The sequence below is a fragment of the Trachinotus anak genome, unplaced genomic scaffold (assembly GCF_046630095.1).
Source record: "Trachinotus anak isolate AG129_WGS33_773 ecotype Australia unplaced genomic scaffold, CSIRO_AGI_Tana_v1 ptg000025l, whole genome shotgun sequence".
In the NCBI taxonomy this organism is placed as follows: domain Eukaryota; kingdom Metazoa; phylum Chordata; class Actinopteri; order Carangiformes; family Carangidae; genus Trachinotus; species Trachinotus anak.
The window spans coordinates 17,665,023-17,680,454 of record NW_027273876.1 but is presented as its reverse complement, the minus strand read 5'-3'; the positions used below and the strand labels follow the sequence as shown (position 1 = coordinate 17,680,454).

The 15,432-nt window shown below is 38.0% G+C and overlaps 1 protein-coding gene across 1 annotated transcript in view; it reads right to left on the bottom strand.

Moving 5' to 3' along the window:
- cacna1g (calcium channel, voltage-dependent, T type, alpha 1G subunit) overlaps nt 1-15,432 on the bottom strand; it is a 264,447-nt gene that overhangs the window by 170,284 nt on the left and 78,731 nt on the right. The window contains exon 3 of the mRNA XM_071461978.1: nt 9,212-9,323. Within this exon, the coding sequence (XP_071318079.1) occupies nt 9,212-9,323 (112 nt within the window). The remainder of the gene's footprint in view (nt 1-9,211; nt 9,324-15,432) is intronic.

Genomic DNA, 15,432 nt, shown 5'->3' with positions numbered 1-15,432 from the left:
TTTCAGCATAATCTATGAAAATTTTGCGAGATATCAAAACAGAACTGTACTGTAAATTAAAGTTGTTTGTATAGTTTTGTAGAGCTTTGGTCAGTAAAGTGATAAATCAGAGTTTTTACTGATTAGTCCTTCATTACTTCATCATTATATCACGCGCCCCAACAACAAATCAGAGACAACAGGTTCCAAACAAGCATTTAAATATCCAGGTCACATGATATTCTAACAACAGATAAATGTAGTCTACTGAATATCATTTTAACTTAACTTGAAGATTTTACAATGGATCCCTTATTGAACAAAACAAACTACTTCTATAAAAATTATGACTATTTGCATGTTTACAAAACACTCCCATGTCAAGCACACATAATAGTTTTAACAATTATCACACACCACAATGCAGCTTGTAGAGAAACAATTTACTGACAGAGCTGAAAATTAGCAATAGGAGTTAAAAAATTGGCAATAGCTATAAACACTGTGCAACACATCAGTTTCATGCTCTGTATTGTAACTATCTTAAATTGCATTATCCCTAGCTAAAACTAAAACTGACTGATGTTTGTCACATTGAAAGTTACCTTGTCCAATAGCATATTTCCTCTAACAGATTTGTCATGTGGGTCAAATTTGTCATGGGCACAAATGTAACGTTACCGTCCTACACACCAGAACAGACGGACAGAGAAAAGTCAGACTTCAGCAGAAAAGTCCAGCACATTTTGTTTGTATTTTCTTTTCCTCACAAGATCCATGAGAGGTGCTGAAAGCTTAGGCAAATCAGATAATGTTCCTTTTACTTCCATTTTATCAATAAAAATAAAACACAGAAAGAAAGAATATCCCAAGCCAGTGGACATTAAGCTTCATTCCACCATAGCATCATATCGCAGAGTGCTTTAGTTTCAAAGCAGATAATCACAGATGACTGGCAGTTAGCATCGTGCTAGCTTACCACAGTCAGGTCAAGTCAGTTAGTGTTAGCATGCTTGCTGTTAGCTGAAATACAGAAATACAGTTCCATTTGACAAACTTGACAAAAGCAGCAGTACAGCATGTGCGTACATGCTCATGTGTTATATTGTGACCATTTTGGTGTGGATCCGGTTTAAGGTGACATTTTTGTCAGTTTCTCAGTGATGTATAGATGCATGAATCTTAATTGATCTTAATACCCAGATCTGAAATATATCTGTAGGATTGTTTGGCCTTGGTAGAAGCATGCAGTCTACTGAGTGCCATTCTAGTTTTTCAAATATTGCTTATAATAAATTGTATTTCTGTCTGTCTGTCTCTCTCTTTCTCTCTGAATTTAGTCTTGCATGAACCTCTCAGCCTAAATAGTGACACCAACACTAGCTGAACAGCCCTCTGTGTGAACGCCCATGTTACTTCTCACATTGCCTGACAACGAGCACAGCAAGCTGTATGTGTCAAACGAGTGCTAACATTACACACCCTCTCATCACCTCTTGATCAGAGCCTTTTATGTTCTAAGTGCACCTTAACACCAATGCTGAGTGCACTTAGAGCACTCCCTAATGACTCTACATGGGTCACTCACTAAACCTTAAGTGTCAAAGCAGTTATTAGTGCTGTATGCTGTCTGGTGCCATACCTGCAATATAGTGCCCAAGTGTGAAATGTTGTGGCTCTTGGTGAACAATCAAGAGCTGCAGATCAGAACCATTCCTCTATATGATTTAGATACCACCATGTGTTTCTAGGCTAGCTCATACTGCTGTGGGTTAACAATAAGCTATCAATCAGAAAATTGTAGTAGCAAGGTCCACATGATAGCAAGCATCCCCTCAAGGGGCATTGTTGGTGAGTGTACAGGGTTTCCCACAGGAAACTGATTGGCAGAGGAGGTCTGTGCTGCTGGTGGCTGAGTACAGACACCTAGTAAAGACCACATTAACCAGGCAACAGCCAAAATTTCTTTTTTTACATTTCTGGAATTAACATTAATTAGCTACTGACAGGGACATTTGTCATTTAAACTAGCAAATAGAAACCCATTGTTCCAGGACTTTTCCCACTTGTAAAACCCAAATATACTAAAATATATTACATCACCTTCTTTGTTCCCATCATAATTATGACCGCTTGATGATTCTAAACAATATAACTATTAAATAAACTATGGGTAAACTATGGGTTATAATAATAAGCTGCCTGCACAGACAACCTATGGGGTCATTTTTTTATGTGGGGACTGTCTTCCCTGAGCATGGTCTAAAACCATTAGGGGCACTTTTGGTCTTTGCTTTGGTGCTTCTGAACTTCAAACCATCTAACAATTTGCTGAGTGTATATTGTATATATTGATATATTTTTTACAGTGCATTGGGAAAATATTCAGTTTAATTTTATGCTAAAATTTATGACAACATGAAAACAGATTTTTAAACGTTTTTTTGCAAATTTATTAAGAATATTGAAATATCACATTCAGTGTTCAGACTCCTTGCTGTGACACTAATATGGCACAATTTAGCTCAGGTGCCTCTCATTTCTCTTGATCATCTCTCAGATGTCTCTACACCTTGATTCTATCTTTGGTGAATTCAGCTGATTGGACATGATTTGAAAAGGCGCCTGTCTATATAAGGTCTTAAAGCTGACAATGCATATCTGAACAAAAAACAAGCCATGAGGTCGAAGACACTGCCTGCAGAGCTCCAAGACAGGATTGTGTTGAGTCACAGCTCTGGGGATGGCTATAAAAAAAATTCTGCTGCATTGAAGGTTCCCAAGAGCACAGTGGTCTCCATAATTCTTAAATGGAACAACCAGGATTCTTCTGGCTGCCTGACCAAATTGAGCAATTTTGCCTGTCACAAGTCTGAATGCTATTATCAAAGGGGTCAGATGCTTTCATCACATGCACACACACACAGATACACAAACAGGTCCACTCAGACAGCAAGGCAAATAGCCTAAAGGCAGTGCATGCATCATGTGGTGAATAGTGCAGGCTTACTTTAATCTGCCATTCAGTTGAGATCTACTCCTCACAGGTGTGTGTGTGTGTGTGTGTGTGTGTGTGTGTGTGTAAACCAGATATGAGGTCCATCAGAAAAGTGACATCATTGGTTGTTTGTTCAACTGGGTAAGTAGCTTGAAATGGCTTCATTTTGCAGATTTTTGTAGTTAGTACTTTTTTTTGGTTGTCACGCAAATCAAAACAGTCGTAGCCTCTTAAAGAACAAAGTAAACATATAATTTTATTCTCATAATTAGTTGAATGATTAGATCTGATGTTATCTAACCATGCAGTCATGAAACTGACAACCCGTGGATTTCAAATGTCTTTCAAATGTCATTAAAACAAATTGTAAAAATACCTTAGGGTAACCTTTCAACATCATTGACACAGTGAGCAGGGATCATCTCTTTATCTACTCTGCAACTACACATTGGCCTGTGATCATTTGCAGTAGCCATTAGCTGTGTCAGGTGATGAGGGCTCATTTAGCCTGCATCAGAGAGGAGAGCCATGGAGTAACCTGGCTCAGTTCCTCATTAGCCCTGATGCTAGGTTGGCTATGCTAAGCAGAGCCTGGATCTGAGAGTTCAGGCACTAGGGCATATCACTTTGTAGCACAGTTGCATTATTGTTGTGCTAGGACATATTTTAGTATTTTCATATAAATGTATCCCCTTAGTAATTAAGTTTGATGCTAATAGTCACACCAAAAATCCTTGCACTTCCTTATAGTCTGGTCTAATGAATCATTTTAACATTTTAGCATACATTACTAGTGGTAAGAGACTAGAATAATCTAAAGTTGGGATTTTTAAATGTTTTATATATATTGGGAAAGTATTTAATCATTTATCATTTCTATATATGGTTTGTGGAATAATACTTTTTGAAAATGATGTAACATTAAATCCATACTGATGATCAGCCAGGTTTAAAGTACAGTGCAGGAATAAATTAAGCTAGGGTGGCAAGCTATTATTCCCACAACACAAGCTGAGCTCATCAGGAGTCAGATTCAGCTTATTCAGTCTGTCAGTCTTGTCACATTGCATCCTTCTATTGCTTTATTACTGGGATTTAGTTAGTCCAACTGCAAAATCTGTTTGTGACACCCGCCCCTTTACTGTTGATAACTTATATTTTTGTGGATATTTATCTCGTAAAGTACATTATTTCACTGATGTTTATTGGGTTGATTGATATAATTTAATTTACAGTAATGATATATTTCATAGTTTAAAATTCACTTATTTTGTGCATTATTTGATCAGGCAAAATAGAGGAAGCGGGTCAGTTAAGGCAAATGGGGCACAGCCCCACCTGCTGGCAGAAGAAATGAATAAAATTCTGGATAATACATGACATTAAAATCCAATAATGCAGCTGTCTACAATTTATGGTCAGTGGGTGGATATTTTTAAAATTATATAAAGTGCCCAGAGTGTGGGAAAACCACAATACACATGCCCAAAACGTTTGGTAATGAAAGCAGATGGCATAAATTTTATGTCAGGTCTGTCTGTTGCCCCACTGCAATTTGATTGGCTCTTTGTCAAGTATATTGTTGTGGTCATTTGCTTGCATTTAGCAGAAGTTATGATTTCTTTTAGAGAGCAGAGGAACTGTAGTCACGATGAATGAAATGCATTACGCAGGACAAATTTGAAAGTCTGCCTCTTGAACATCATAGTGTGCATGCGCACTTCCATAATCACACACGAGACAACCTGTATACCTCACATCCCTTTGTTCTTTTTCACTGTCATGTAGTCATTCTGTTGTTTTTTCCATTGTATCCTGTTAATGTCCTGTCCTTTTCATCTAAAAACCACAGCTGGAGCAGTGTGTTTCATTTGTTTGTTGTTGTTTTTCAAGTTAATTAATTAAAGTGGACCTGTTTACACTGAAGAAGCCCTCCCCTTGCTATTGCTTTTACCCAGGTCCTGCAAGTAGTCATAATGCACTAAGTGGCTACAGTAGTGGACACCCCTGTTAGAATGAGACCACGATAAATAATTTCAAAACTGTTTCCACCTTTACTGTGACTAATAACCTGTACAATTCAACGGAAAAACAAACAAATCTGTCAGAGGGGAAAACATAAACAATAAAAAACGTACAATAAGCTGGTTGAATAAGTGTGCACACCCTTAAACTAATACTTTGTTGAAGAACCTTTTGATTTAATTACAGCATTCAGTATTTTTGGGTACACACCTGCCATCAATTAAAATGTCTCTGATTAAGACCAAAAATAAAGTTCAGCTGTCCTCGTAGGATTTTCCTGACATTTACTCAGTTTCATCCTCCAGCAAAAGCCATGGTTTGCAGAAAGCGTACAAAGCATCAAAGGGATCTCATTGTTGAAAGGTATCAGTCAGGAGAAGGGTACAAAAAAATTTCCACAGCATCACATATACCATGGAGCACAGTGAAGACAGTCATCAAGAAGTTGAGAAAATATGGAACAATGATGAAAAGACAAGACGGAAACTGGTCAGGGAGGCTGCCAAGAGGCCTAGAGCAACACTAAAGGAGCTGCAGGAATTTCTGGCAAGTGCTGGTTGTGTACTACATGTGACAACAATCTCCTGTATTTTCTATGTGAATTTTCCCACTGTGGGACTAATAAAGGCGATCTTATCTTATCTTATCTTATCTTATCGTATCTTATATGTCTGAGCTACAGGGTAAGGTTGCAAGACAGAAGCCTTTTCTTACAAAGAAAAACATCCAGGCCCAGCTAAATTTAGCAAAAAATACATCAACTCTCCGAAAAGCATGTGGGAAAATGTGTTATGGTCTGATGAAACCAAGGTTGAATTTTTTGGTCACAATTCTAAAAGGTATGTTTTGCGCAACAACAACACTGTACATCACCAAAAGAACATCATACCCACGGTTAAGCATGGTGGTGGCAGCATGGTTATTTTTCTTCAGCTGGAACAGGGGCTTTAGTCAAGGTGAAGAGAATTATGAACAGTTCTAAATACCAGTCAATTTTGGCCCAAAACCTTCAGGTGTCTGCTAGAAAGCTGAAGATGAAGAGGAATTTCATCTTTCAGCACGACAATGACCCCAAGCATACATCGAAATCAACAAAAGAATGGCTTCACCATAAGAAAATTCAAGTTTTTGAATGGCCCAGCGAGAGCCCAGACCTAAATCCAATTGAAAATCTGTAGGGTAACCTGAAGAGGGCTGTCCACAAGTGATGCCCTCTCAATCTGTCAGATTTGGAGCGCTTTTCCAAGGAAGAGTGGGCAAATATTGCCAAGTCTAGATGTGACAGGCTGATTCCTACCCAAAAAGACTGAATGCTGTTAGTTTAAGGGTGTGCACACTTATTGTACGTTTTTTTTTCATGTTTTTCCCCCTGACAGATTTGTTTGTTTTTCCATCGAATTGTACAGGTTATTGGTCACATTAAAGGTAGGAAAAGTTTTGAAATTATTTATCATGGTCTCATTTTTTTTACATAATTTTAACAGGGGTGTGTACACTTTTTATATCCACTGTAGTTAACACTAAGCAAAGCCAGCGTTAGACTATGCTGAACAACTTTAAGTCAAGCTACCTACTTAAAGTTTGTTTTAAATTTTGGAGATGGAATAAAGTCTACATTGTCACAAAATCAGTATACCAAGAGTGGCTGCTAACATAATGACCAGGCACATGAAAGTGTCACACATAGTTGTAATAGAAAAATGACTACTATTTTATCAAAATTCATCATGCATTGAGGTAAATATTTTACTTGAGAAGGTTGTGAAGTCAAGCCAAGTTCCTTCTAAAGAAGAAAAAGATGAGAAGTGAGGAGGGACTGAGGCAACAGAATGTCAGGATGTGAAAGTGTGAAAAAGAAAGAGAGTGAGAACATGTGAATAGTGAGAAAACTGGAGAGTCAGTATGTTCCGGACAGTGTGAGCTGGATCAAAGACAGACATGAACACAAAAGTGTGCAGGTCATATGCCTTTACAATCTCGTAACATATCAATTGGAAAGGAATGGGTAGATTGAAATGCAGGAAGCGCGGAATTTATGACAATGCCATTTAACCTCTAGGCTCTACATTTGCTCCAGACAGGACAGCCACTGAATTAAATCACATCTCATATTGTTGAACAGAGAAGATGGGGGTAGTTGATGGGCACATATTGCCCTAGCAATGGCAGACTCAAAACTCAAATGTCCTTTGCTCTTATTTCCTTTTCTTTTTGATCCATCTCCTCTCCTCGTTTTCCTACAATTGCTTCCCTTTTCCATTCCATGTGTTTCCCTATTTAATTTAACTTCTTTTAATGTTCTCTGCTTTCCTTTTCTCATATTTCCTGTCCTTTTTATTCCTTTTCTGCCACCTTTCCTTTCTTTACTTCTCCTCATCTTTATTTTCCTTTCATTTTGTCTCCATTCCTTCTTGCCTGCCTTTCCGGGTCCAAGAGTCTGAGACCACTTTCAGACTTTTGGACCCTATTGTATCTCATTTTGGAACAAATCTGTTCAATTTCACTGAGTCAGTGGACAAGAAAATAAGAGGACTTTGTTCTGATTCAATTTATTCGGAACCACTTTGCAAGCACATTATCCCTTCCCCGCACAAGGTGAGTAGATCTATTCTACTGCGCCTCACTCACACAATTTCCTCAGCAAACACAGAAAATAAATGTGTTTTCTATCCTCTGTTTTTTACAACAAGAACAACAATACTCTACCATTAGTGTTTGCTAGGTTAAAGGCAGTCTATAAATTAATGTAAACACCTCCACACAATGTTGTTTATTTTCCATCTTAGATAATGCAAATGGGGGAGCTGCAAAGACCAGATATTATGGAAATATTGTTCCTGTAGCTCTCTCTGAGACTCTTTCATTTATGTATAAATTATTTCAGTGTTTCAGTGCCCCTGCTCTATGTATCTAGTCTGCCATGCAAATAGTGATTTTGCTTTGCACTAATGTCTGCTGTTTTCTAGCCATTACTCTGCATTTGTTGTCCTTATCTACTAGTGTCACATCTATGTGTTTGAATGTTGTGTCTAAATTGTCTAATTGTCTAAATTTTTTCCCTCTTGATCATCCCTCTTGAAACAAATATCAAGAGAGATAAATGGATGCCACTGATTGACTGTACTGAGTGTGTGTGTATGTATGTATGATGTGTGAGCTAAAAGGAAATGGGTCCTTTTCATCTGTGTATGTAAAACTGAGCACAGAGGCTGTGAAGACAAACAACCTGTCCATCTTTTAATCACATTAACTGCCACTTGCTCATTTATCTAGCTGCACAAAATGCAGGTGGCTCAGCATGGTCACAAAAAAATAAATAAAGAAAGAAAATGAGTGCAAGAGGAACAGCAACGCTGAAATCCAGAATCCAGTTTTATGCTGGTTTAAAACAGCCAAAGGAGGTTGGTGTTTTTTTTTTTTTTTTTTTTTTTTTTTTTTTTATTATTTTTTTGGGGCTTTTTGTGCTTTTATGATAGATCAGTGGAGACTGAGAGGAAAGGGGGTAGAGAGAGAGGAATGACATGCAGGAAAGAGTCAGACCGATCGGGAGTCGAAGCGGTGACTGCCTGCTAAGAGCGTCTTGCGCTCACACATGGTACGCGCCCTAACAACTCGACTACCGGGCCGCCCCGAGGTTGGTGTTTTAAAGCAGATAACCAGACAATCTCATAAAAGCTGTTGTTTCTGTTGTCATTCTGCCTTTAAGTGTGGCCGTTCTTGCCAAACTAACGCATTCCAGACCAGGTACCCCACTGAATACACACAGACCTGATATCAACCCTCCCATCCAAGTCCTGGTCAGTGAAAGTTAAGGAACGTTCCTGTAATTCAATTTTATTCAATTTTATTTGTATAGAGCCAAATCATAATATACATTATCTTGAGGCACTTTACAGGGTAAGGTAGAGACCTTACTGTAATTCAATCACTGAATTTCAAATTATATATCCTTACACTGCTCATTACTAAAAAAAATATACTATAATATTTCACTAAGTATTGCATTACTGCCTAACACTTCAAGTAAGTTATTATTTTCATGCATCAGGACACCTGATTGTGTGTTATCATGTACATATTGCCTCTCCTTTAGGTTAATACTTACATATATCCCCGCTGGATTTGGAAAATATTCACTGATTTTCTGTATTAGGCAAAATATGAAAGGAAACACTTTATCCACCACAATCAAGCCAAAGATGCTCTTACCTGCAGGATCCTGCACCTCTCAGAGTCACAGTTGCTGTCCTCGCAGGGATGAAACATGCCCAGTGTCACACAGTTCAGTAGGATCACCAGCATGGACGCTCGCTCAAACCATGTGGACAACAGTTAAGGAATATAACACAGGCTGAAAACAATGTCTTACAAGCTAATGACAAGAATAAGCTAGCAGTAACAACTAGCAAAAAAAAGTGCATTTCTCTAGGCTTTCTCCAGTGACCTCAACACCCATTCAAATTTATAAACTGCACTGACAAAGTACATCACTTTGTCAGAGCAGTTTATACATCTCTTCAAGCCCAATTCACTATCAAAACCAACTTTTGAGAGGAAAATTAGCCACACAGGAATCCAGGAAGTAGGAACCCCCAGCAATGCCTGATTGGAGTAGAAGTCACTGTTCCCATTTCACCCTGTTAACCAATGATCTGTTTGCATGGTCTGTTGGTAAATGTTCAGATTGTTTGCAACGTTGCAAGAGGCACTTTAAAGAGATTGTGTGAGGCAAAAAAGACAACAGAGGCAAAGAGAGACAGAGAGTTAGTGAATGTGAAGACATCTTGATGCATGGGGCATGACTTCTATTGACTGCAGGTTTGAAGTGGGCATTTCTAATTTGGGCTAAACACCAGCCTGAGCCACGTGACACCAATCTGTAATGAGACTAAACAGACATTACATACATAAGCACTATGACACAGATATGTTGGCTTCATGCAAACACATAATCACACACCCACATATATTATAAATTGCTACTGCATCCATGGTTGACACCCTGTAGCCAGGCTGGTAAACAATGTTAAACAGAACAGACTGTCATCCAGTGTGTGTGTGTGTGTGTGTGTGTGTGTGTGTGTGAACTAAAAGGAAATGGATGCTTTTCATCTGTGTATGAATGTAAAACTGAGCACAGAGGCTGTGAAGACAAACAACCTGTCCATCTTTTAATCGCATTAACTGCCACTTGCTCATTTATCCCACTGACCCAGGTGGTCAGCATGGTCCCACAGGCGCCCCAAAAAACAAGGAAAAAAAAGAAAGGAGTGCAAGACAAAGAGCTACACTAAAATCTAGAATTTTAACTTTTCTCTTTCATGCTGGTTTAAAAACAGCCAAAGGAGGCCGGGATTTTAAAGCAGATTACCAGAAAATCTAATAAAAGCTGTGAAAGCAGAGAGCAAATCATAGAATCTCTAATATCTCAGCTCCATATCTGTACCTTAGTGTTCATATTAGTCCTTTAGGTGAATTAATAATGTACAGCAAGAATGTTTTTATTTATTTGTGGGTCACCCTGATGGATTAGTGGTGAAGGTGGCAACCATAAATCACGAAGCAATCCTGCTCCATGTCAGGCATGGCATCCTCCCTCAGCTCTCTCTCTCCCCCTAATTTCCTGTCATCTCTGTTGTCCCTCTAATAAAGACATAAAATGCCTAAAAATACCATTAAAAATTATTTATTATTCACTCAGTTACTGTCTCTGCTGTGAAAGTCAGTGCTCATCCACCATCCCAACCTCCACCTCACTAAATAAAGGCCATACTGGTTCCTGAACACTGGCACTAGACATATATCATGTGCTACAGAATCATCCAATTTGACTGTAATGCCATGAGACAGAATGTGATGCTCTGTGGTAGTTCCAATACAATATTGAACAGGAGTAATGAATAATAGATGCAGGCTGTAGGGATATTTGAATCTGTGACCAGAGGGAACCTCAGCAGCATCATTTGGGTAAAGATGGTTGCATCTGGAAGGCAGCACAGGATGACAACACACACTGGAGGATGCACACAAACTTCTGTGAGTCCAAAGGGATGCAATTAAAAAGATCAATCAGCATAGAGAGTGGGATCATTAAACAGGAAACAAAAACCCAGACACTCAGGTCTATAGTTTGAGAGTGGTGGGACTAAAAGTTGTAGGGGGTAAAAAACTGTTGTTGACACTAACATCTGCAAAAGCTCACAGTAAAGGGCTGAGGAAGTTGGGCTAATTAAAAATAATGAGCTGCAGGGGTTGTCTTTGTAAGTTACTGACATCAACCATCAGAGAGCATCATTTAAGTTAAGTAAACTTTCAGTTCATCAATGAGATCCGCAGGCTGTAGACAATGAAAACCACACACCTGATCACACAGCTCTCAGACAGAAATGTGACAGGAAACATTGGGTCAACTGACAAAAAGGAAATATTTCTCCTACACCTGTTCATTGACTGATTGCATTGTTCCTGAATTATCTAAACTAACTTTATTTTTTCCTCTACCAGAAATAATAAAAAATAGGTTGTTTGTGTTACAAAAAGAGCAAAATATATTTTCTACTATACAATATACTATATTCTGCATGTAAAATGCATACCAGTGCTCCGTACCTTCACTGCTATCTGTGCAACAGTCTGCATAGGTCAGCATGGAAATTTTCACAACAACATAAAAAGTAAATAACACAACAACAATGTAGCTTCAACCAAAACTACAGCACCTAGGAAATAGAACAGAAACCATGTAAAGCCAAGTCTACTGTGGTGTAGAGTCAGACTATACAAGGTATGGTATGCGACAGCCAATTGCACTAAGCTTTTCCCTGCCTTCTCAATATTCTACACTTACAGCAAGACAGGAGCTGGTATATAAGATAAGCGTTGTATGGGGAGATACTATATATAGTATAGTATAGTATGGACATCTGTGAGATTAGGTGCTGGCAGGCCACTTGTGTGCATCAGGGAAGTATTCAGACCCCTTCAATTTTTTCACATTTCATCATATTGCAACCTTTTGCTAGAAAACTGAATTTTAAAAATGTTTGAATTTATTTGAAAGGAACAAAATGAAATATCACTTTGTAAAGTATTAAGACAGTGCTGTGACATTTTGCTCAGGCCCCTTCCATTTCCCTTCACCATCTTTATGACATTTCCACACCTTGATTTGAGTATAAATTGATGAGTTTTAAATGTTTTTTATTTTATTTTAGCATAAGGCTACATAGTCGAGGGTTGTGAATGTTTTCAGATTCCCTGGGCACTACATTTTTGAGGCTGAGAGGAGAGAGTAGAAAGAGATAAGTCGTATAACAACATGATTTTTGTACAAAAGCTCATAATCACAGTGAACAGTGAAAATCCCAGTCAACATAAATATTGTTGATAAGCATTAGTGTGTGATGCAGAGCAGTTTACTGAAGGAATTACATGATCTGTTATTTAGTAAGTAAATAAGCAACTGTTCACTAACATATGGACTTGAAAGATGATAATTTATCAGGCTTGTGTTTCCATCTTATTTCTACTGTTATTGTAAGTTTTACTACCCATACAGAAATGTAATAGGCTATATGACATACACTCACCAACCACCTCATTAGGTGCATCTGTTAAACTGCTTGTTTACACAAATATCTAATTAGCCAATCACATGCAACTCAATGCATTTAGGCATGTAGACATGGTCAAGACGACCTGCTGAAGTTCAAACCGAGCATCAGAATGGGGAAGAAATGTGATTTGAGTGACTGACACTGAATGTGGCATGGTTGTTGGTGCCAGACAGGCTGGTCTGAGTATTTCAGAAACTGCTGATCTGCTGGAATTTTCCCACACAATCATCTCTAGGGTTTACAAAGAATGGTCTGAAAAAGAGAAAATATCCAGTGAGTGGCAGTTCTCTTGGTGAAAATGCCTTGTTGATGCCAGAGGTCAGAGGAGAATGGCCAGACTGCTTTGAACTGATAGGAAGGCAACAGTAACTCAAATAACCAGTCGTTACAACCAAGGTATGCAGAAGAGCATCTCTGAACACATAACACGTCGAACTTTAAAGCAGATGTGCTACAGCAGCAGAAGACCAAACTGGGTGCCACTCCTGTCAGCTAAGAACAGGAAACTGAGGATAACACACCATGTCACAAAGCTCAAATCATCTCAAACTGGTTTCTTGAACATGACAATGAGTTCACTGTACTCAAATGGCCTCCACAGTCACCAGATCTCAAGCCAATAGAGGACCTTTGGGATGTGGTGGAGCAGGAAATTCATCATGGATGTGCAGCCAACAAATCTGCAGCAATTGCGTGATGCTGGATACCAAAATCTCTGAGGAATGTTTCCAGCACCTTGTTGAATCTATGCCATGAAGAATTAAGGCAGTTCTGAAGGTAAAAGGGGGTCCTACCCGGTACTAGCAAGGTGTAAGATTTAATAAAGTGGCTATAAGGATGATGCTGCCATATATGTTAACTATAACCTACTAACTAACTATAATATATTCACATATATACATTTATTAAGATATAAGTTTATGACATACCAGTAGTAAAATTTGTATGTGAGCATATATTAAAAATATGATAAATTTGGGGACGTATAAGATGTTGCAACCATATATGTGAGCAATATATATTTAATTTATCTGTTCAAGTTTATTAAAACAACATATTAAATGTATATATGCTTGATTTTTTTTCTTATTTCATTAACTTTAAACATGGAAAAGTGGTCTCAGACTTTTTGAACTCTAGTATATATATATATATATATATATATATATATATATATATATACACATTAACATTGATATTTATATGGGCGAGAAAAATATGTCATTATATGAAATTGTTTTTTAAATGGTTTTGCTGTTACAACCTTATTTGGTCAGGTATGATCAGTAGATTTGGTGACTAACATGAGCTAATTGGTTAACTGATGTAAGCAAACATTTGATACATGTTGCTATGTATCTAATATTTCTGACTCTTCTCTACTTGTGCTCCTGTTAGACAACATATTAGCATATAGCATTATTTTATTACTGCTACTTGTTGCCACACTGGTTCATGCTAATGTTATTGCACAATTCACATAATTACTAAACTGTACAAGATAAGTCATTAACTGTAATAATTGCTCTGAGAAATCATGGAATATAGAAATTTGGATATGAATAAATAATCTTAAAAAAAGCTGAGAAACAACATTGGAAATCAGGTCACAGAGAGAACTCAGACCTACAAAGAAAATAATTCTTAATCTCTTGCTTCAACTGACAAGGCAAGGAGACATTTTTTAAAGACAGTTGAGTAAAGTCCTGAGAACACACTACTTGCCCTTGGCACTTGTGTAAAAGGCAGACAAGTTTTACTGGCGCACTTCAGACCCTGTCAACTGATGAAGTGTATGAAAAGTATTGTTTATTGGCGGTCCTTCAACAGAATATAGACAATTTAATAACAGAAACAAATCAAAGTGAGGTCAGAGGAGAGAGCTTGGACAGAAGGATGGAGACAAAGCAAAACATCAAATATGAATAATTGGACTAATCATATCAATAACTCTCTGTCCTTGATCTCTTCCTCAATCTCTCCAGCTGTTGGGCTATAATTAAACAATAAGGAGAGAGTGTTCGCATTGTTCATTGTGAATATAACACGCACACACACACACCTTCATGGTGTCAGCATATAAACAAGTGGTGATGCCCTGAGGGATGGATTCAATTAGAGGAAAGATACACAAGGATATGCTCTGTCAAAACTCTGAAAGCAAGAAGACTGCTCTACACCACACACACACATGCAAGTACACACACACACACACACACACACACACACACACACACGCATGTACACACACATGCACACACTCACACTGCAATGCACAAAATTATCTGTGTTCTGCTCTCAGGGGATCTTTTCACTTTTCCATCTCATATGCAAACATGCACATACACATTTAAAGTCCCTTTCTTCTCGCCTAATGAAGGGAAAACAATATGCAAGCTTTATGTCCTCCCCTGCCTCCCTGCATCACACTGCTGATTCACTCTGATCCTGTCCTCTAATGATCTGACACCAGACACTGGGACACAATCAACAACAACAACAACAAAACATTGTGTGTATATGCATATGTGAGTGTATGTGTGTGAGAGAGAGATGGGAGAAGAAAGGAGAAATAGGGTAAAAGATTAAAAACAGCAAAGTTTGGTGCAAAACAGTTTTAACTTATTTCATCAAGTTCCCTCCAACTCTTATTTCTTTGACAAAGATGAACTGTGCATTACAAAGGAGAGAGAAATTAATTCTCAGCAGAAAAAGATGGGGTGCACACACAGTCTGAGGGTGATCAATACAGACAAGCCTCTCTGAATAGATATTATTCATTGAGTTTACTATAACTCACACAGAACGTGATTC